Raw genomic sequence first — 24,433 nt, forward strand, 5'->3', positions numbered from 1 at the left:
AGCCCAATCTACATTAGCCGAAATCAGACGTTTCCCCTTACCAGGATCAAGTGGGTTAAAGGTGGGACATCCTGAGCTTTTCGCTAGTACTGTAATGATGACAGGAGAAGGAGGGAGGGAGCAGGACGACGGGGGAGGAGGAGAGGGGGCCAGCCCTCTAAACACCTGCAGTCACAGACCTTCACAGCATAGGACCCTCATGAGGAGGCGATATACGGACCTATATTAGTCTCTTATTTTCAGATGGATGGGGGCAATGGGAATACGACAAAAACTGTTGAAATTATCATTCTTGATCTGAAATCTATGGGATATGTTTTATGTGGTTTGGAAATAATTCGAGAGAGACTAAGAAACTCTGTGGCTCTAGGGTTATACTTGAGTGAACGTTTAAGCATTTAAGACCTTTTCAAACGGATTTTCGTTGTTTTCGTGTGGGACTTCAGTATCTTAAATTGTTGAGCGAGACGCCCAAGGAATGTAGCGATAACATCTTATTATGTGAGTTTCGGGTCTCCTGCACGAGAAAAGGAAAAAGGTAGGCTCCTTTGGCAAGTTCTCTCTAGACACTTTTTCAAAATCACAAGTATTTCTTTGTTTGTTTTAGTTAGTGTGTTGAGGGACCGATGTAATTACCAAGAACGAAGGGGTAGCCTACATCTGGAGAGAACGTCTATTCGCTCTTTCTTTTGATGTGTGAGTTCACAGGTAACTGCGATGTTATCAGGAGCCATTGATCGACATCATGGTCAGGAAATGAAGTCCTGCATAATATGCAGTCGACACTTCATGATTCCCCCCCTCAAACAATTACAAGATGACAACATTTAGAATATAAACAGTTTCAAATGAGAAATAATTGTTTTTATAATGTTACAGGACACAAATGTATACAAGTCAAACTTGTAGGCAGAGAAAAAAATGGGCCATAACAAAGGTTAGGTAATGTTAGGTTTATAATTGTAGAATAAGTGCTTTATAAACCACAACCTGATATTTATTGCTGGGCACACATTTCCTCACTCAAGGGAACAGATTTTTATGAATGTATTTACAGTCTATTTATGAAGTTCTATGAAGTGCTTTAAATAACTTGCTATTTAATTTCCTCCCTTTTGTAAGGTATTGAAGCAGATGCACTCTGTGGCCTACTTGTATATTTGGTTAGAAAAATAAGAGCATTCCAGGGCGCATCTGATAAGTACTCCTTTGGGGAGAGAATTTAATGGACGTTATGGACTCAGCTTTTAGTATTCATAATTTATAAACAATCCTATCCAGCAAAGTGCAGATACTACATAATGAATGCTTATATAAAAGTAAAACAGTTACCTGACAACACCCCTAAACTGTCAGAAATGGTTTTAACATTATTTTCCAAGCAATGTATTTTCAATCATGCATGAGGCAGGAAATTCAGTGTTACTGTGTGTCTCAGTACGACTGTCTAGCACAAACAGGTCTATGAATTTGGTCTCCCATGCCCTCACTCAGACACTCACATAACACAGTGGTCTCTTTCTCTCTGTCTCCCTCTCTCACACAAACGTGACAATGAATTATTATCTTTCAGACCTGTTTCTACTATGGATAGTGCCAAGACAGCGACTCGAGCCCTACTCCTCCTGTTGGGTCTCTGTGTTTGCAGTACCTCAGGCCTCCAACAGTCTGCTCCAAGGATACGCCTGTCTTTCAAAGGTGAGTCACTTGACCCGAACATAAGTCACTCAGACACGGACACTGCTCATATGTCAGCTGGCATGGCTTCCAGGGTAGCTTGGTTCAGATATTTTCTATTTTGGCTTTTGTTCTTAGTGAACCTTTCAGCGATCTCAGAAAGTCTTGTGGTTTACATGCACACAATCACGTGCCGGCACGCACACATGTACATACACACGCGCAAGCACACAAACACACATATGTTTCCTCTTTTATACATATGTAAAAAGCTTATATCCTGCCTACTGGCAAAAAGTTCATGAGAGAAAACAAAAGGTGGATGTTGCCATTGAGTGGGGGGTGGAAGTGGTGGTCTCTAGTGCCCTTCATAACAGTTGAGCCCACACCCTAAGCCCTCATTAACATAGTACAACATTTGTATTTGATTTATGTTAATGATCCAATGACAACATTTAACTACAGAGATGAGAAAGATTCTCCAAAATCGAGTATTCGATCTGCTTATTCAAATAACTTCTGGGTCTAAAGGAATTGTTACCATACATTTCCATGAATTGTTTACAGGGTTTAGTGTTAGATTTGTTACATTAAATACTTAAGTCATCTCTAGTAAGAAACTGCTAGCCTTTGGCTGCTAACAGCTGAGAACTGCTGGCAAACTGGCAACCACAAAAACAGTCAACAACTTCGGGAGTACAGACCCACAGAAATAGTCTGCCGATCAGTGACGAAAGTAATAACTGACGAAAATGCACAGTCAAAGAGGAGAATACTTATTCTGTAAAGAAAAAAATATATATTTGAAATAGAGTGATACTAAGACAAAATAAACTTGACATGGTGTGTAAATGATAACACATTAGTGCAGGAAATTAAGACATTGATTAAAATGCTGGATTTTTTTGTTTTGTTGCAAAAGCTGTGTGCATTAATGAAATAGAAGCCTGGCTCAAATAGAAGCCTGTCTCTAATAAGCTCCTGTTGTGTTCAGGGATTTAAGCAAATAAACTCCCGGGGTATTCATTGAAATGTTACGGTAGTTCAAGTACATATAAGCTTAGTTGGTTGCAATGTGATAGAATTTGTCACAGAAGTTAAGCCCACACACCAGTGTTTGCATAATGGTTGCTAATAGTAAAGGTAAGCCTGAACTGGTGGTGAACTAACCAAATGGTATTATATTTGATTGCTGGCATATTGGATTGTATCGGACTGCTGTGGATGATATTACATTTATTGTTTGCTTGCTGTAACTGTCTCTCACCCTCTTCCATCATTCACAGAGTGGTGTTGATTTCACAATGAATGCAACCAACGTGTAAAAATCTCACAAATATATTTTGTCAGTCAAATCCGTGTAAAGATCTCACTGATATCGTTTGTTAGTCAAATCCACCCACTCACCCCTAAAACCCAATCATCTCCACTTCATTTCCAAGAATAGGTGGAAAATTGGGATTTGCTCCCCTGCTCTGTGTTTTCTGACATTCCAAAGATTGATTGTTCATTGTTTGCGACAGGGACTCTCTTTGTTCCATAAGGCGCCTGTGGAGGAGGGTTTTTGGGGAGGGGCGGGGGAGGGGTGCATGTGACTCCCTCCCATGGACATGATATAGAGATTGGGACTGGGTGAGTGGGGCAGGAGGAGAGGAGGACCACTGAAAAGATGCCGGATCAAGATTGTAAATTATATGATCTATGATCAAGGCCCTTCGTGTTTCCTGGTTGATGGGAACTGTGTCTGAGGAAGGGACAAAAAAAAGTTTCCAGTGACCTAGGACAGGGGTGTCAAACTCATTCCATGGAGGTCCTAGTGTCTGCTAGATTTGGTTTTTTCTTTTTAATTAAGACCTAGACAACCAGGTGATGGAAGTTCCACACTAATCAGTGCCCTTCATTTATCAATTAAGTACAAGGGAAGAGGGAAACCCCGCAAACACTTGGATCCGAGTTTGACATGTGTGACCTAGAATGGCAGGTAGAAATAGAGCCAGAGAAATATGCATTTTAGGTTGTCTTCTGCATTATGGAGACAATGGTTTAAAGCCTCACTTGGACTTATTTTACACTTTAAAAGGGTCAGATCGGGACATTTGTCTCAGGTCTTTCATTTCTGCGCCTGGTTTACCTGAATCAAATGAGGTATGAAGATACATGAAGTGTTTTTTTATCAGATAGTGCCAACACATTGTTATGGCAATGAGGATGGGCGCGGCCAGGCACTGTGTCGGGACTCGGGGGTGTGTGTTGGCATGTTGCTAGTTTTAGCCTGTGCTGTCCTCTTTGCCCCAGTGGACGGAGCAGATGAACGTTTGCCAGAAAGGCTTGTTATCCTGTGTTTACCTTGCAGGAACAGAACCGGACCTTGCCCCACCTTTTAAGAACCATCCCGTGTCAGCCAGGAGCAGATCCGATTGCGCCGCAGCTTATTTTAGCGGCACATTGACTGCATCCTGTTAACAGTATTCAGACAAACAGTCACCTCAAAGGAAGACGGCAGAGCACTTTGATGTAAACACAGATGTCCTTACTCTGGCCAGGCTAAAACAGTACGTGCCAATGCTGATGTTTGTTCACAAACCTTTGTCAAATGCCATGGGACATTCATCATGTCCCCACATGGACAAACAGGGATTTTGTATAGATTGCACGTGTTTCTACGATACTTAGTAAATACATCATAGCACATACACGATTAAAAGCTATTGTACACACAGTGGCAAGAAAAAGTATGTGAACCCTTTGGAAATACCTGGATTTCTGCATAAATTGGTCATAAAATTTGATCTGATATTCATCTAGGTCACAACAATAGACAAACACAGTGAGCTTCAACTAATAACACACAAACAATTATGTTTTCATGTCTTTATTGAACACATCGTGTAAAGATTCACAGTGCAGGGTGGGAAAAGTATGTGAACCCTTGGATTTAATAACTGGTTGACCTTCCTTCGGCAGCAATAACCTCAACCAAATGTTTTCTGTAGTTGTGGATCAGACCTGCACAACGGTCAGGAAGAATTTTGGACCATTCCTCTTTACAAAACTGTTTCAGTTCAGCAATATTCTTGGGATGTCTGGTGTGAACTGCTCTCTTGAGGTCATGCCACAGCATCTCAATCGGGTTGAGGTCAGGACTCTTTCTGTTGAAGCCATTGTTGTTGATTTACTTCTGTCTTTTGGGTTGTTGTCTTGTTGCATCAACCAACGTCTGTTGAGCTTCAATTGGCGGACAGATAGCCTAACATTCTCCTGCAAAATGTCTTGATAAACTTGGGAATTCATTTTTACGTCAATGATAGCAAGCTGTCTAGGCCCTGAGGCAGCCAAGCAGCACCAAACCATGATGCTCCCCCCACAATGCTTCACAGTTGGGATGAGGTTGATGTTGGTGTGCTGTACCTTTTTTCTCCACACAGTGTTGTGTGTTCCTTCCAAACAACTCAACTGCAGTTTCATCTGTCCACAGAATATTTTGCCAGTAGCGCTGTGGAACATCCAGGTGCTCTTTTGCAAACTTCAGACATGCAGCAATGTTTTTTTGGGACAGCAGTGGCTTCTTCCGTGGTGTCCTCCCATGAACACCATTCTGTTTAGTGTTTTGCATATCGTAGACTCGTCAACAGAGATGTTAGCATGTTCCACTGATTTCTGTAAGTCTTTAGCTGACTCTCTAGGATTCTTCTTAAACTCATTGAGCATTCAGTGCTGAACTTTCTCCATTTATAGACAGCTTCACGACTTATCTCTCTCACTAACTTTACGCATTAGCTGTCAGAGCAGCTTACCGATCACTGCACCTGTACACAGCCCATCTGTAAATAGTCCACCCAACTGGCTCATCCCCATATTGTTATTTCTTTTTGCTCTTTTACACCCCGGTATCTCTACTTGCACATCATCATCTGCACATCTATCACTCCAGTGTTGATGCTAAATTGGAATTATTTCACCACTGTGGCCTATTTATTGCCTTACCTCCCTAATCTTACTACATTTGCACACACTGTATATAGATTTTTCTATTGTGTTATTGACTGTATGTTTGTTTATTCCAAGTGTAACTCTGTGTTGTTTGTGTCGCACTGCTTTGCTTTATCTTGGCCAGGTCACAGTTGTAAATGAGATCTTGTTCTCAACTGGTTAAATAAAGGTGACCGTTGACTGATGAACATCAAGGCTTTTAGAGACACTTTTGTAACCGTTTCCAGCTTTATGCAAGTCAACAATTCTTAATCTTAGGTCTTCTGAGATCTCTTTTGTTTGAGGCATGGTTCAAATAAGGTAATGCGTCTTGTGAATAGCAAACTCAAATTTTGTGAGTGTTTTTTATAGGGCAAGGCAGCACTAACCAACATCTCCAATCTCGTCTCATTGATTGGACTCTGGGTCAGCTGACTCCTGACTCCAATTAGCTTTTGGAGAAGTCATTAGCCTAGGGGTTCACATACTTTTTCCAACCTACACTGTGAATGTTTAAATGATGTATTCAATATTGACAAGAAAAATACAATAATTTGTGTGTTATTAGTTTAAGCACACTATGTTTGTCTATTGTGGTGACAAATTTGATGACCAATTTTATGCAGAAATCCAGGTAATTCTAAAGGGTTCACATACTGTTTCTTGCCACTCTAGGTCAGTTTTATTGAACCTTAATTTAACCATTAAGGTCAAGATACTTTATTTTACAATGGAGACCTGGCCAAGAGGGCAGCTTCAGTAAATATAGTAATTATGATGACCTGATACGGGGAGATGTGACGTCTCTTGTCTCTGAATGAATGAATGAATGAATGGATGTAAAACCCATTTATGGTGCTTTTCCATTAAGACTTACTCACACACCAGTGTTTTATGTTCATGTAAGCTCTAGTGTTATTGTGTTTCCCTCAGGAGTGTGACACTAAAGATTTGTGGCGAGCAGAATCAACAACCTCTGCATCGTTCAAGACTGTTGCTTTGTGAGAAGGTTTTAACGTTCAGTTGGTCATTGTTATGTAAATGCAAGCTGCCTTGGCTCCAAGTCAGAGCAGGTCCACCAGAGCCATGGCCCAGTGCGACACGGGTGCCGTTCCGCATAGAAGGAAAGAGAAAATTCGGAGACTTTTGTGTAAAACACTCGGGTGGAAGCGAGAGACGGAACATGCTGGGGAAATGCGCCATCAGAGATTGGGTCACAGAACAGACCTGGTTTAAAGGCTTTACTTAGAGTTCCTCATACCGTGTGTCCTCAGAGACCTGCATTAGCATCCATAAAGTTGCACAGTACATTCAGTCAATGCCACAAACTCAATCAGAAGCTTGGAACACATGAAATATTGAAATCTTAAAAGCCTCTGGAATACGTCCTGAGAAGTTACATATTTAGTCAGTCGCACATTTTCTCTTGGTGTTAGTAGTCTATGTTCTGTACATGCTGCTGATAGTGAGAAATAAAGCACTTGTAGTCGTTATCAGGGAAACTGCATGGGAAAGATTCAAGGCAACTTGTAGTCGTTATCAGGGAAACTGCATGGGAAAGATTCAAGGCAATAAACAGAAATAGTTTGTGGCTCCCCCTGCTGGATATTAAGATTTTATCATTCTCATCTGCTACAGAACTTATTTTGCATATGATTTACACTAACGTTGTGTCCCTGTGTGTGTCTATACATATTTGTGCATCTATGCGTCTCTCTCCTCCGCAGAGTTGTTGGACACCAGAGCAGTCCGTCCCTTCTCCTTCTCCTTTAACACCAGTGACTACCGCATCCTGCTGATGGACCAGGACCAGGGCCGTCTCTACCTGGGCAGCCGGGAGTACCTGGTGGCCCTGGACATGCACAACGTCAACAAGGAGCCCCTCATAGTAAGAACACACATAACCACAACTCCCTCAAAAAGGCCAATGAGACTGGAGGAATCGTTCCTGTGTATGCATAGCTTTATCACAGTTTAATGTGGTAGTATTTTTTTTATTTAACCAGGCAAGTCAGTTAAGAACAAATTCTTATTTACAATGACGGTCTACCGGGGAACTGCCTTGGTCAGGGGCAGAATGACAGATTTTTACCTGGTCAGCTCGGGGATTCGATCCAGAAACTTTTCGGTTACTTGACCAACGCTCTAAACACTAGGCTACCTGCTGCCCCGTAGTAAAAGACTTCAAGTAAAATGATCCTGTAATGTCCGGTATCATTTGTCCCTGACAGATCCATTGGCCAACCTCTGACAAGAGAAGAGGGGAATGTCGGATGACAGGAAAAGGAGGACAGGTGAGAATGCCTTGTCTTTGTAAAAGAACCCTGGCCCCGCTACCTTACAGTATTAACTAATGATGTCCCACTTTCATGGGTCTTATTTCACAGTTTTGAAATTTTCATACACCAACAATTGATAGCATTCCCATGTCTGTGTACACACACCAGGGTGAGTGTGCAAACTTTGTGCGTATGATAGAGCCATGGAACCGCACCCATCTGTACACCTGTGGGACTGGAGCCTACCAACCCATCTGCACCTTCATCAACAGAGGCTGGAAGGCAGAGGTGAGAGGTTCAATATGCCCAAAATCATTTAAAAAGACAATTAACTGCAGCATATCTGTGCATCTTCACGACCAGCAGCTCGGATTTCTCAAAATGGTGGTACTCAAAACTAGGGCTCAGATTTGAGCTATTTTTCACTATACATTTTGCCATTTCAATACATTTGATCCTTATATGGCCTTTCTGGTCTCTCTCTTTCCAGGACTATGTGTTCAGGCTAGTTCCTGGATTTACGGAATCAGGGAAGGGCAAATGTTCCTACGACCCTTCCCAGGAGAACATCGCTGCTCTTATCGGTAAGCTTCACCTCACTTGTGCATACACTTAGTAGACTGCCCAAAATTGGGACAGTCTCCCCTCCCACTTTCACTGTTTCCTAACCTCTCCATCTCTTTCTCTTCCTCCTCTCTTCTCATCTGCAGATGGGAATCTGTATGCGGGGGTCCATGTAGACTTCATGGGGACAGACGCAGCCCTCTTTAGGACCATGGGGGGCAGAACAACAGTCAGGACAGAGCAGTATGACTCCAAGTGGCTCAATGGTGAGTTACTACGCCTGAAAATGACTGCCTCTTGTGAGGGTGGATTCCCAAAATGTTGCAATTTATTATCGTGGTCCTTCAAGCCAGATACGAACCAGCGACATCTGGATCCAAGAAAACATGGCAAACTGCTGCTAATGCTGCAGGTTTCTCTTTCTTTCATCACTCCGTTCCTCTTTCTCTCCGTCCGTCTCAGAACCCGTATTCATTCAGATCCAGCAGATCCCCGACAGCGCCGAGAGGAATGATGATAAACTCTACTTCTTCTTCCGGGAGAAGAGTCTGGATGCAGGGGGAGGGGCCAGCCCTAGTGTGCTGGCCAGAGTGGGACGAGTGTGTCTGGTGAGAAGGCCTTGCTCGGACCTAGCAGGGTGGCCCTGTGAAACCTCGTGTTCTGTATTCTTATTAACTCTATTACTTTAATTACTTACAGAATTATAGTCTGACTGCAACATTATGGACAACATTGTGAATGGGGGAATTGTTAAGGGTAAAAAAACAAGTGTCTTCCACGGAAACAGCCTTCCCTTACCCCTTCCGTCCTTTACATTCCCTCTTCCCAGAATGATGAGGGGGGTCAGAAGTCCCTGGTGAACAGATGGACCACCTTCCTGAAAGCCCGCCTGGTGTGCTCTGTGATCGGAGACGATGGGGTGGAGACCTTGTTTGACGAATTGAGTGAGACAGACCTCAGTGAAAGATTTAGTGATTTAGATAAAGATTTAGATAAAGATTTAGGGATCATTAGTTGTCTACGGAAGTGAATCTTTCATCTATTCTACAGGAAAATCATTTCTGTCTCTTTCGTCATCCTTTCAGGGGATGTTTTCATCCAGACCACGCAAGATGAACGCAACCCTGTGGTCTATGCCCTCTTCATAACTGCTGGGTAGGTCATCATTGTATCTGTCTTACATCACCTGTTATACTTAGCCTCTCTCCAATTTCCCTTGTCTCTAAAGGCCCTGTTCTCGCTCCTGCTTTTCTCCTCATCTAGTAGCTGTTGGTTTACCTCTCTCTTCCTCCCTCTCTCTCCTCCCTCTCTCTCCTCCCTCTCTCTCCTCCCTCCTCCACATCACTGGTTGATGCTGACTGCATCTCTTTTTTTACCTTCTTTCTCTCCCAGCTCTGTGTTCAAGGGCTCAGCAGTCTGTGTGTACTCCATGGCTGACATCCGCAATGTCTTCAATGGACCCTTCTCCCACAAACATGGTCATAACTACCAGTGGACAGCCTACACCGGCAAGATTCCTTACCCTCGCCCTGGCACAGTAGGTTCAGACCAGTTACTCACTGAAAACAATCCATATATATACATCGCATCAACTGTCGCCTCTTTCCGATAGTGAAACGCATTGCTTACACTCTGTCTCTCTCTCTGTCTCTGTGTTACTCACTATATATAATTCTAGTGTCCAGGAGGAACATTCACCCCGGGCATTCGCACCTCTAAGGACTTCTCAGACGAGGCAGTGAACTTCATGCGAGCCCATCCCCTCATGTACCACCCTGTGTACCCTATCCACCGTCGCCCCCTGGTGGTGAGGACCGGGGTGGACTACCGCTTCACAGCCCTGGTGGTGGACCAGGTGGACGCAGTGGACGCCCGATACGAGGTGCTCTTCCTGGGCACAGGTGAGTGTCTCTCTGTCCCAGGGCAATTGGCTGACTGAAGGACTTCATTGCATGTTGGAATTTCACATTTTGTCTTTTGTCCAAATTTGACATGGTGACATCAGACCTCTCTTGTTCCAGATCGTGGCACTGTCCAAAAGGTCATAGTTTTACCCAAGGACCCAAGCACCATGGAGGAGCTCACCCTGGAGGAAGTGGAGGTTTTCAGGGTGTGCCTATATGATTTCTCTAAATATTGTTAACATTATAGCAAAAGTCTCTAACCCCTGTCCTTGGACATTCCTTCAATGGTTACGCTTTGTTGATCCTTATGTGACACAATACATTTAATTACAGACACGTGCTGCTGTAAAAACAATGAGGATATCATCTAAAAGGGTAAGCTGAACTCTCTCTTTCTTCATCGACAGGAAACACTAGAGAGATATTGTTGATGCTGAGCTCTTGTTTTCATTCTGTCACTATAGCAACAGCTGTACGTGTCATCGGAGGCAGGGCTTACCCAGGTATCTCTGCATCGTTGTGGGGTATATGGGAGGGCCTGTTCCGACTGCTGTCTGGCACGGGACCCCTACTGCGCCTGGGACGGGGAGAGCTGCTCTGCTTTCACCCCCGCCACCAAGAGGTCAGGACCACAACACACACCAACACAACACACACCAACACAACACACACCAACACAACACACACCACAACCCCTCATCTGATATTGACAAGGAAGGAGTGTCATAAAGCTTTATTAGTCCTTCACTCTGTCTGTCTGTCTGTCTGTCTGTCTGTCTGTCTGTCTGTCTGTCTGTCTGTCTGTCTGTCTGTCTGTCTGTCTGTCTGTCTGTCCGAATAAATGTGTGAATGACTGAATTTATTTCTGTGCTCGTGAAATGTGTTGGATGAACTCTGCTCTGTCTCTCTCACTCAGGAGGAGCAGAAGACAGGATGTGAAACATGGGGATCCACTGCGACAGTGCAGAGGCTTCAATGCCAAAGGTTAGACAAAACACTTAAAAAAAAATATTTTAGCAGAATTCAGTGACACAATCAAATCATGTAATAATTAAAACATTAGCAAATAACTTGCATTTAAGATAATCTCCTATCTGTCTCTCTCTCCCTCTTTCTTTCTCTCTCTTCCCCTCTTTCTCTTTCTCTCTTCCTCCTTCCCTCCTTCAGTGGAGAATCGTCTGAGAGAGACAGTCCAGTTTGGTGTGGAAGGGAGCAGTACCTTCCTGGAGTGTCAGCCTCGCTCTCCTCAGGCTACAGTCAAGTGGCTCTATCAGAGAGAAGGAAGGAGGAAAGCGGTAAAGAGGAAAATGCATGCATCTATTTCTGCTCTTTGAAAAGAGACCAGTATTATTAAAATATCAAATTCATACCACATTTATAGGTTACACTTGAGCTGTTGGAGCAGTTTGCACAGGGGTTATCTCTGTTTGATTGACTAAATAAACATACGTTTATTTTTTATTTAACTAGGCAAGTCATTTAAGAACCCATTCTTATTTACAATTTATTTTACCTTTATTTAACTAGGCAAGTCAGTTAAGAACAAATTCTTATTTTCAATGACGGCCTAGGAACAGTGGGTTAACTGCCATGTTCAGGGGCAGAACGACAATTTGTATGATTTGTACCTTGTCAGCTCAGGGATTCGAACTAACGTTCTAACCACTAGGCTATCCTGCCACCCCAAATGACGGCCTACCCTGGCCAAACCCTAACCCAGACGACGCTGGGCCATTTGTGCCCTACCCTATGGGACTCCCAATCACTGCCAGTTATGATACAGCATGGAATTGAACCAGGGTCTGTAGTAATGCCTCTAGCACTGGGATGCAGTGCCTTAGACCGCTGCTCCACTCGGGAGCAGAAGTGAAGTTTTTCTTGTAGATATTAACGGTATTAATGGTCAGCCAACTGTTATTTCAGTTCAAAAATATCCATAGAGAAATAGTCAATCACTTTTGAAATCCAAATGAGGCACATGTGGACCTTGTTCTCCCCCACACTACCATAACTCTCTCCCTCACTACCATAACTCACTCTCTCTGTCCCCCTCACTACCATAACTCTCTCCCTCACTACCATAACTCTCTCTCTCTCTGTCCTCCTCACTACCATAACTCTCTCTCTCTCTGTCCTCCTCACTACCATAACTCTCTCCCTCACTACCATAACTCTCTCTCTCTCTGTCCCCCTCACTACCATAACTCTCTCTCTCTGTCCCCCTCACTACCATAACTCTCTCTCTCTCTGTCCCCCTCACTACCATAACTCTCTCTCTCTCTGTCCCCCTCACTACCATAACTCTCTCTCTGTCCTCCTCACTACCATAACTCTCTCTCTCTCTGTCCCCCTCACTACCATAACTCTCTCTCTCTGTCCTCCTCACTACCATAACTCTCTCTCTCTCTGTCCCCCTCACTACCATAACTCTCTCTCTCTGTCCTCCTCACTACCATAACTCTCTCTCTCTCTGTCCTCCTCACTACCATAACTCTCTCTCTCTGTCCTCCTCACTACCATAACTCTCTCTCTCTCTGTCCCCCTCACTACCATAACTCTCTCTCTGTCCCCCTCACTACCATAACTCTCTCTCTCTGTCCTCCTCACTACCATAACTCTCTCTCTCTCTGTCCCCCTCACTACCATAACTCTCTCTCTCTCTGTCCCCCTCACTACCATAACTCTCTCTCTCTGTCCCCCTCACTACCATAACTCTCTCTCTCCCTCACTACCATAACTCTCTCTCTCTGTCCTCCTCACTACCATAACTCTCTCTCTCTGTCCCCCTCACTACCATAACTCTCTCTCTCCCTCACTACCATAACTCTCTCTCTCTCCCTCACTACCATAACTCTCTCTCTCCCTCACTACCATAACTCTCTCTCTCCCTCACTACCATAACTCTCTCTCTCTGTCCCCCTCACTACCATAACTCTCTCTCTCTGTCCCCCTCACTACCATAACTCTCTCTCTCTCTGTCCTCCTCACTACCATAACTCTCTCTCTCTCTGTCCTCCTCACTACCATAACTCTCTCTCTCTCTGTCCCCCTCACTACCATAACTCTCTCTCTCTGTCCCCCTCACTACCATAACTCTCTCTCTCTCTGTCCTCCTCACTACCATAACTCTCTCTCTCTGTCCCCCTCACTACCATAACTCTCTCTCTCTCTGTCCCCCTCACTACCATAACTCTCTCTCTCTCTGTCCCCCTCACTACCATAACTTTCTCTCTCTGTCCCCCTCACTACCATAACTCTCTCTCTCTCTGTCCCCCTCACTACCATAACTCTCTCTCTCTGTCCCCCTCACTACCATAACTCTCTCTCTCTCTGTCCTCCTCACTACCATAACTCTCTCTCTCTGTCCCCCTCACTACCATAACTCTCTCTCTCTGTCCCCCTCACTACCATAACTCTCTCCCTCACTACCATAACACTCTCTCTCTCTGTCCTCCTCACTACCATAACTCTCTCTCTCTGTCCCCCTCACTACCATAACTCTCTCTCTCTGTCCCCCTCACTACCATAACTCTCTCTCTCTGTCCCCCTCACTACCATAACTCTCTCTCTCTGTCCCCCTCACTACCATAACTCTCTCTCTCTCTGTCCCCCTCACTACCATAACTCTCTCTCTCTGTCCCCCTCACTACCATAACTCTCTCTCTCTGTCCCCCTCACTACCATAACTCTCTCTCTCCCTCACTACCATAACACTCTCTCTCCCCCTCACTACCATAACTCTCTCTCTCCCCCTCACTACCATAACTCTCTCTCCGCCTCACTACCATAACTCTCTCTCCCCCTCACTACCATAACACTCTCCCCCCCTCACTACCATAACTCTCTCTCTCCCCCTCACTACCATAACACTCTCCCCCCCTCACTACCATAACTCTCTCTCTCTCCCTCACAACCATAACACTCTCTCCCCCTCACTACCATAACTCTCTCTCTCACCCCTCAGCTCAACCGGGACAGAGAGTATCTGAAGACGCCCCACGGGATCCTTCTGAAGTCCCTCAGCCAATCGGATGCCGGGCTATACCACTGCCTGGCCACGGAGAACAACTTCAAGCACACGGTGGCCCGGGTGTTGCTGCGCATTCTGGACCGAGACATCGTGCTGGCCCTCACCTCCCCTGACAACGACCCCATGACCTCCAACAGCCCTCCCACTGGACGGGGGAGACAACATGACCCCAAGCAGCAGAGGGTCCCTCCAACTCCCCCTTTCACAGACACCCTGTCCCAGCCAGAGATCAGGCTGATCCACCAGTACTGTCAGTCCTACTGGGAGCAGCTGAGGCACAAGCAGCAACAACCCAAACGCACTTCCAGGAGACACACAGAGAGCCAGGAGCAAGAGCCTAAACGCACTTCCAGGAGACACACAGAGAGCCAGGAGCAAGAGCCTAAACGCATCAGCAGGAGACACACAGAGAACCAGGAGACCCAAGGAGGATAGAGGACTGGACTTCCAACACTAGCCAGCTAGGACACTCCTATGGTAGACTAGAGATCCATGTTTGACACCAAACATGAGTTTCATCTCTCTTTGTACATTGAATGACATGTGATACCGACCTTCACACAACCCAGTATCTCAGTATAGAAATGTAATATATCGATACGTGTATATATTTTAGGATCATAATAGATCCATGGTTTATTAATGTTTAATGATTATGATATAAAACAATTGATAAACATTTGCCTTTGCACGCTTTAGTCGGTTGGAAATGTGTACATTTTGCTGTTCAATGTTGAGCGATAATGTTTTGGTGTGATGTACATGTATGTATGTATTTGTCTACTAATACCATATGTGATATTGTAATTGTGGTGACTCTGTTGTTCTCTCTAACACCTTTGTGACCTACGTTTGTTAGAGGACTCATAACTATACAGTATTCTTTGAATTGTGTGCGTGGACGGTGGTGGATTGTAAGGGAAGTGAGCGATCTTTCAACAAAACAGATAATATCTACATGTACAAGAATAAGACGGTAAATCCTGTGTGTGCATAATCTTTGTATTACATTATAATACTACATTCCAGCAATATGAAATTGTCACTTTTAATCGGAACAGGTATAAAGAAGACTGTGAAGAAGACCTCACCATATTTTCTAATGATATTGAGCAACATACTGTAATGTGTAGTACGGCAACATACTGTAATGTGTAGTACGGCAACATACTGTAATGTGTAGTACGGTAACATACTGTAATGTGTAGTACGGCAACATACTGTAATGTGTAGTACGGCAACATACTGTAATGTGTAGTACGGCAACATACTGTAATGTGTAGTACGGCAACATACTGTAATGTGTAGTACGGCAACATACTGTAATGTGTAGTACGGCAACATACTGTAATGTGTAGTACGGCAACATACTGTAATGTGTAGTACGGCAACATACTGTAATGTGTAGTACGGTAACATACTGTAATGTGTAGTACGGCAACATACTGTAATGTGTAGTACGGCAACATACTGTAATGTGTAGTACGGCAACATACTGTAATGTGTAGTACGGTAACATACTGTAATGTGTAGTACGGCAACATACTGTAATGTGTAGTACGGCAACATACTGTAATGTGTAGTACGGTAACATACTGTAATGTGTAGTACGGCAACATACTGTAATGTGTAGTACGGCAACATACTGTAATGTGTAGTACGGCAACATACTGTAATGTGTAGTACGGCAACATACTGTAATGTGTAGTACGGTAGCATACTGTAATGTGTAGTACGGTAACATACTGTAATGTGTAGTACGGCAACATACTGTAATGTGTAGTACGGCAACATACTGTAATGTGTAGTACGGCAACATACTGTAATGTGTAGTACGGCAACATACTGTAATGTGTAGTACGGCAACATACTGTAATGTGTAGTACGGCAACATACTGTAATGTGTAGTACGGTAACATACTGTAATGTGTAGTACGGTAACATACTGTAATGTGTAGTACGGCAACATACTGTAATGTGTAGTACGGCAACATACTGTAATGTGTAGTACGGCAACATATTGTAATGTGTTGTACGGTAACATACTGTAATGTGTAGTACGGCAACATACTGTAATGTGTAGTACGGCAACATACTGTAATGTGTTGTACGGTAACATACTGTAATGTGTAGTACGGTAACATACTGTAATGTGTAGTACGGCAACATACTGTAATGTGTAGTACGGCAACATACTGTAATGTGTAGTACGGCAACATACTGTAATGTGTTGTACGGTAACATACTGTAATGTGTAGTACGGCAACATACTGTAATGTGTAGTACGGTAACATACTGTAATGTGTTGTACGGTAACATACTGTAATGTGTTGTACGGTAGCATACTGTAATGTGTTGTACGGTAACATACTGTAATGTGTTGTACATACTCAGCATGAGTCCTACACTGGAAACGTTTGAACGACAAATATAAAGATATGTGATCCCATCAATCCTTTCTCTGTCTTACGTTCTGTTGATTTCTCTCACATTTGGGACTTTCACACAATCCTTATCTGTAGCATTCTTCTGATGTAAATCTTTGTGAGTCACCTTCCAGTCAGCAACTGATACAAAAACACCAACACAAAAGAGATTAACTGGATCAAACAGACTGTTGAGTCCATGGTTACAGAGTGGAAAATAATACAGGATGGAATGCACTTATCAGTCGTCCCACTCATCGTCATCTTCATCATCATAACCTCCTTCGTCTTCACCTTCATCTGAAACAGAAGAGAGTTATGTCTGTTATTCTGCCATTTATTTTTAGATTCATGAGGACGAACCACAATGCATTTGGTTTATTTTACACATTTGTAGATGGATATAATACATTAATGAATGAATGATAGATTAGGATGAGAAGGTGTTTACCAGAGGAGTGGATGACTTTACTCCTCTTCTGCATGACCATCATCAGAGCTCCTACGATGCCCTCTGAGTCTGTCTCGGCAGGCGGAGGTGACTCAGGACTGTCTGTGACCTGGGACACACAAAGGTCAAAGGTCAATGATCATGTAAACTGAAATATATAGACTTCACTCTCATTGACAAAGACAATTTCTGCATTTGAATAACAAAGTTTAGTTCACGTTTTTGAGCTTCCTCCCCAGACGGATCTGGTCCAGCAGAGCTCCTCTTCCACCTTCTTCACATCCTCCTTTACAGGGAGGAGGAGGAAAGTCTCCAGAGCTCTGGGCTGGGGGAGGCGGGGGAGGAGGTGGAGGAGGCCCTGGGCCTCCTCGGCTGGGGGCGGATGGAGCAGGTGGAGGAGGGGCAGGCATGGAGCGCTGGTGGCCAGGGGGAGGGGGAGGGGGAGGAGAAGTATAGGACACAGAGGGTGGAGGGGGTGGGAGTCCGCCTCGGCCGGTTGAGGGGGGTGGAGGTGGCAGGGCTCCACGGGAGGGAGGGGGATGGGAGTGGGGTGGGCCTCGCCCTGGCTGTCCTGGGGGAGGGGGCAGGGGGCCAGTGCGACCCCCCCGTGGAGGAGGGGGGGCAGGAGAGGAGGAACAGCTGCCTGGTACGGGAGGTAGAGAACCCTGTCTACCAGGCGGAGGGTGAGGAGGATCTATATGCCATGGGATGAAAAAATGGCAATTTATTGGATTACAAAAAGAGATTGATTTACAGTTAGTTCTAAAAAGTGAGGAAGTTGGTAACTCTAGACCAGGAGACAGACACTCAGAATGACACGCACCAGTGTGCATGGCCTTTTTGACTGCTTCCATGCCGCCTGAGTTCTCGATGACTTGTTGGATGAGTTGGGAGGTCTCCTCATCCTTCAGCTCAGCCTCACTGATCCCAGCACAGGACAACAGCTTCTTCAGGTCAGGGTCCAGGTTATTGGGATCCCAGCCCACATGACTCACGTGTCTGAGGAGGAGAGGAGAGAGAAGGAGAGGAACATACACCTGAGTGAGTACCTTAGAAAGGTACGAGTGGCAAGCTTGGATTCTATCCTGGTTTGTAAAGTAAACAAATTGAGGACAGACAATTTGATGATAGGTGTCATGTAACTACATGTATTGTGATAGCTTATGAAGGCTTTATTTTACCGCCTGCGTATATGTGTGTGCTTAGTATCCACTCACGTAAACCCACTGGGTGCTCCAATGTCTGCTTTGGAGAGTTTACTGCCCTTCTTCTTGTCCTTCTTCTTGTCCTTCTTCTTGTCCTTTTTCCCCCTACTGACAAAGGCAGGAGCAGGCACAGGTGTGACGGAGAGGTAGCGTGAAGCCTGGATGTCTGGGTTCTGGATGTCCATGGTTGCCACAGAGGGAGAAGCGGGACTCCCAGGTCCTGGATTACAATTGACGTGTACATGTATGAAACACATTGCATGTTTACATATTGGGTCAGTTAGTATTAGTGCCTGGGGTATAACACGTACAATGGGATAGGGGATACTCGCCTTTACCTCTGTTTGTAAGTAAAACACACATATTAAGAAAAGGAAAAGGATTCTTTAGTGATTACTTCAGACACCCGCATCAAAATGTCTGTGGTATTAGTATGTCAGTCTTACCATTGGAAGGCAGGGGGCGCTGCTTCTTCTCTGAGACTGTGAGAAGGAGAAAAGAAGGGAACAGGAAACGAGAGGATGTCAGTTTAGGTAATGTCTTCTCATCTCCACCACAACTTTTTCCTTTGAAAAGCCACAACTAACCACTATGGAACCACACCTTACAATATTTGTTCTGTTTTCCAGGATCAGAGATACACTACTGTTCAAGAATTTGGGGTCACTTAGAAATGTCCTTGTTTTTGAAAGAAAAGGAAAAAAGATTGTCCATTAAAATAACATACAATTGATCAGAAATACAGTGTAGACATTGTTAATGTTGTAAATGACTATTGTAGCTGGAAACGGCAGATTTTTTATGGAATATCTACATAGGCGTACATAGGCTCATTATCAGCAACCATCACTCCTGTGTTCCAATGGCACGTTGTGTTAGCTAAAACACCAGTCTCAACGTCAACAGTGAAGAGGCGACACTGGGATGCTGGCCTTGTAGGCAGAGTTGCAAAGAAAAAGACATATCTCAGACTGGCCAATAAAAAGAGAAGATTAAGATGGGCAAAAGAACACAGATACTGGACAGAGGAACTCTGCCTAGAAGGCCAGCAACCCGGAGTCGCCTCTTCACTGTTGACGTTGAGACTGGTGTTTTGCGGGTACTATTTAATGAAGCTGCCAGTTGAGGACTTGTGAGGCGTCTGTTTCTCAAACTAGACACTCTAATGTACTTGTCCTCTTGCTCAGTTGTGCACCGGGGCCTCCCACTCCTCTTTCTATTCTGGTTAGAGCCAGTTTATGCTGTTCTGTGAAGGGAGTATTACACAGCGTTGTACGAGATCTTCAGTTTCTTGGCAATTTCTCGCATGGAATAGCCTTCATTTCTCAGAACAAGAATAGACTGACGAGTTTCAGAAGAAAGTCTTTGTTTCTGGCCATTTTGAGCCTGTAATCGAACCCACAAATGCTGATGCTCCAAACACTCAACTAGTCTAAAGAAGGCCAGTTTTATTACTTCTTTAATCAGAACGACAGTTTTCAGCTGTGCTAACATAATTGCAAAAAGGTTTTCTAATGATCAATGAGCCTTTTAAAATGAAAAACTTGGATTAGCTAACACAGCGTGCCATTGGAACACAGAATGATGGTTGCTGATAATGGGCCTCTGTACGCCTATGTAGATATTCCATTAAAAATCTGCCGTTCCCAGCTACAATAGTAATTTACAACATTAACAATGTCTACACTGTATTTCTGATCAATTTGATGTTATTTTAATGGACAAAAAATTTGCTTTTCTTTCAAAAACAAGGACATTTCTACGTGACCCCAAACTTTGAACAGTAGTGTATATTAGTTCAAATATGACAAACAACAACCACAAACAACAACCATTGACTACCAAATAACACAACACAATGTTTCTGTCCTGGATCCTACAACAAATGACCTGACCTTGACGGTTTCTCTGGTTTATCTTGTCTTCCACTGCACATAGGAATGTTTCAGACTCTTGTTCATTCACAAAGTTCAGCCCCACTTGGCAGTCCTGCATTGTATTGGAGTGAACTATGACATATCTTGGCATACATTTGCAGAAGGAGAAATACAAATGGACAATCACTCAACTTTGGATTTACAGTCAAGCCATCATCATGAGTATCCAGGGCATATTCATGTTTTGCTTACATCTGCAGCAAATACGTGGAAGAAGGGTCGGGGGCTGTGGTAGACCATTTGGTTATAGAGCTCCTGCTCCCAGGTCAACTGTCCTTTCTGGGGGGAAAAACAACTGTTAGCATAACTGTAGCTTAAACGGACAGTGGACAATATTACAACTGATCCTTCAGGCTCTCAGCTCATGGTAAACTCAACAGTGGACAATATTACAACTGATCCTTCAGGCTCTCAGCTCATGGTAAACTCAACAGTGGACAATATTACAACTGATCCTTCAGGCTCTCAGCTCATGGTAAACTCAACAGTGGACAATATTACAACTGATCCTTCGGGCTCTCAGCTCATGGTAAACTCAACAGTGGACAATATTACAGCTGATCCTTCAGGCTCTCAGCTCATGGTAAACTCAACAGTGGACAATATTACAGCTGATCCTTCAGGCTCTCAGCTCATGGTAAACTCAACAGTGGACAATATTACAACTGATCCTTCGGGCTCTCAGCTCATGGTAAACTCAACAGCGGATCAACAAAGGATCCTTATCTAGACTGGGTTAAACTGCTAATGTAAAAATGGCTTTATAAAGAAATATGATTGATTGACATTCTCCATCATTATAGCTGACGTTACATATTCTTGTTACCTTGACATCGAAGAGGCGTATGAAGTAGGAGCGACGAGGGTTGTCCTTGGTGAAGCAGGCCACCCCAGTGTGCTGCAGGCTCCAGCAGGTGGGACTATGTGGCAGGGCCATATACAGCTGTACCACAGCCGTTGCCAGGGACTACACACACACACACACACACACACACACACACACACACACACACACACACACACACACACACACACACACACACACACACACACACGGTATGGAATTAGTTTATATGTTGGCTCCTGATAAGTGCACATCGGAAAAGTGCAATTCAAATACTGACTATAGATGATTTTACTCTGGACAGGCTGTGCTCAGGTTAAGAGCAAACATTTAGGACAATTGTAACTCATTGCATTTATCAGGAGTCGACTATACAGAGCCAAGTTCCCTGTGATACGCGCTTACAATCTGCTGCTTGGTACTCTGTTGTGGTTCGGAAAGTTATTGGGTAGTTGCCAGAGCAAACACCTGCCCCATTAATGTCATCACATTTTCTGTAGTAGGACTTTTTAGATCTTGTGTTTTGTTAAAATTATCAGCTACCACTGCAGGCTTGGGCCTACCTCAGAAACCAGGAAGTTGGAATGTGAGAAAAAAAGCAGACTGCACATACTCATATGTGACTGAGTTTAACTGGTGCCTCTGATTCTATTACCAGAGGAAGTGGTTTACACCAGCATTTCCTGTAATTCACTCATGTCTGTTTTAAAGTCATTGCGTAGAGACTCTTGGTGTACATGCAAAATGTCATTTAATTGTTTGAATTTCTAACAATAGATTACTTTTAAAGTTACCAAATGTCCATTTTACATTAAATGCCATTGCCAATGCACTATATAAAACGTAGCAGAGCAACAGTACGGATGGTTCATCCAGTCCCTGAAAAAGATAAACAATAAGGATGAGGCTGAACCACTGGCGACCAGAAGACTGCCCAATCATATCTTACTGTATACAAAGAAGATGTAAAGTACACTCATAACCCCACACCAATCTGCAGTAGCACACCAACCATATAGTTTCCTATACCAAACACCCAAACACTCTCCTACATACCAAACACTCAAACACCAGTCATATTGTTTCCTACATACCAACCATCCAAACACCAACCATCCAGTTCCCTAGTACCAATCATTCAACCAGATAGCTTCCTACATACCAACCATCCAGTTTCCTAGTACCAATCATTCAACCAGATAGCTTCCTACATACCAACCATCCAGTTTCCTAGTACCAATCATTCAACCAGATAGCTTCCTACATACCAACCATCCAGTTTCCTAGTACCAATCATTCAACCAGATAGCTTCCTACATACCAACCATCCAGTTTCCTAGTACCAATCATTCAACCAGATAGCTTCCTACACACCAACCATCCAGTTTCCTAGTACCAATCATTCAACCAGATAGCTTCCTACACACCAACCATCCAGTTTCCTAGTACCAATCATTCAACCAGATAGCTTCCTACACACCAACCATCCAGTTTCCTAGTACCAATCATTCAACCAGATAGCTTCCTACACACCAACCATCCAGTTTCCTAGTACCAATCATTCAACCAGATAGCTTCCTACATACCAACCATCCAGTTTCCTAGTACCAATCATTCAACCAGATAGCTTCCTACACACCAACCATCCAGTTTCCTAGTACCAATCATTCAACCAGATAGCTTCCTACACACCAACCATCCAGTTTCCTAGTACCAATCATTCAACCAGATAGCTTCCTACATACCAACCATCCAGTTTCCTAGTACCAATCATTCAACCCGTTAGCTTCCTACACACCAACCATCCAGTTTCCTAGTACCAATCATTCAACCAGATAGCTTCCTACATACCAACCATCCAGTTTCCTAGTACCAATCATTCAACCAGATAGCTTCCTACACACCAACCATCCAGTTTCCTAGTACCAATCATTCAACCAGATAGCTTCCTACACACCAACCATCCAGTTTCCTAGTACCAATCATTCAACCAGATAGCTTCCTACACACCAACCATCCAGTTTCCTAGTACCAATCATTCAACCAGATAGCTTCCTACACACCAACCATCCAGTTTCCTAGTACCAATCATTCAACCAGATAGCTTCCTACATACCAACCATCCAGTTTCCTAGTACCAATCATTCAACCAGATAGCTTCCTACACACCAACCATCCAGTTTCCTAGTACCAATCATTCAACCAGATAGCTTCCTACACACCAACCATCCAGTTTCCTAGTACCAATCATTCAACCAGATAGCTTCCTACACACCAACCATCCAGTTTCCTAGTACCAATCATTCAACCAGATAGCTTCCTACATACCAACCATCCAGTTTCCTAGTACCAATCATTCAACCAGATAGCTTCCTACATACCAACCATCCAGTTTCCTAGTACCAATCATTCAACCAGATAGCTTCCTACACACCAACCATCCAGTTTCCTAGTACCAATCATTCAACCAGATAGCTTCCTACACACCAACCATCCAGTTTCCTAGTACCAATCATTCAACCAGATAGCTTCCTACATACCAACCATCCAGTTTCCTAGTACCAATCATTCAACCCGTTAGCTTCCTACACACCAACCATCCAGTTTCCTAGTACCAATCATTCAACCAGATAGCTTCCTACATACCAACCATCCAGTTTCCTAGTACCAATCATTCAACCAGATAGCTTCCTACATACCAACCATCCAGTTTCCTAGTACCAATCATTCAACCAGATAGCTTCCTACATACCAAACATCAACCAAATATACCAATCATCCCCTCCCTCCTTGATTCCCAGGAAGGACTTACAGCACACCTCCTCCCCAGGAGGTCCCCCAGCCTCTCATTCTCCTGTGGGCTCAGCAGAGCGCTGGGACTGTACCCCTGAACTCCTTTAGACATAGGTCCCAGACTCATAGTTCCCTCAGAATATCCACTTAGTACCAAAGAGGAGCTGATCATTGATGTGCCTGGCTGTCCTCTTCCTCAAACAGGCACTGACTGTAAGTTAATACCAAGTTGAAATGACGCAGGCAGTTTCTCTTCTGCCTTCTACAATGTGTTATATGCACACAAAGACTCAAAGCAGGAAATGGACAATTACAGTCCCCCCCCTTTTATCTCGCCCACGATGATGATCACGG

At 43.9% G+C, this 24,433-nt stretch overlaps 2 protein-coding genes across 2 annotated transcripts; one reads left to right on the top strand and one right to left on the bottom strand.

Annotated features, from left to right (window-relative positions):
• The first annotated feature begins 152 nt into the window (after window positions 1–152).
• On the top strand, window positions 153–16,876 carry LOC115168087 (semaphorin-3F). The gene is made up of 18 exons (XM_029722991.1): window positions 153–538; window positions 1,574–1,698; window positions 7,374–7,534; window positions 7,878–7,940; window positions 8,094–8,213; window positions 8,416–8,509; window positions 8,636–8,755; window positions 8,952–9,097; window positions 9,319–9,433; window positions 9,575–9,644; window positions 9,882–10,026; window positions 10,168–10,390; window positions 10,511–10,599; window positions 10,727–10,768; window positions 10,858–11,015; window positions 11,310–11,377; window positions 11,561–11,688; window positions 14,358–16,876. The coding sequence occupies exons 2-18, from the start codon at window positions 1,587–1,589 to the stop codon at window positions 14,856–14,858; spliced, it is 2,355 nt and encodes a 784-aa protein (XP_029578851.1). The 5' UTR covers window positions 153–538; window positions 1,574–1,586; the 3' UTR covers window positions 14,859–16,876.
• LOC115168088 (wiskott-Aldrich syndrome protein) lies at window positions 15,032–24,369 on the bottom strand. The gene is made up of 10 exons (XM_029722992.1): window positions 24,099–24,369; window positions 21,269–21,409; window positions 20,635–20,721; window positions 20,401–20,494; window positions 18,952–18,987; window positions 18,518–18,725; window positions 18,124–18,299; window positions 17,519–17,994; window positions 17,301–17,409; window positions 15,032–17,149 (listed from the first exon to the last, which is right to left on the bottom strand). The coding sequence occupies exons 1-10, from the start codon at window positions 24,249–24,251 to the stop codon at window positions 17,091–17,093; spliced, it is 1,539 nt and encodes a 512-aa protein (XP_029578852.1). The 5' UTR covers window positions 24,252–24,369; the 3' UTR covers window positions 15,032–17,090.
• Window positions 24,370–24,433: the final 64 nt, after the last annotated feature.

Source organism: Salmo trutta, chromosome 30 (assembly GCF_901001165.1).
Source record: "Salmo trutta chromosome 30, fSalTru1.1, whole genome shotgun sequence".
Classification (NCBI taxonomy): domain Eukaryota; kingdom Metazoa; phylum Chordata; class Actinopteri; order Salmoniformes; family Salmonidae; genus Salmo; species Salmo trutta.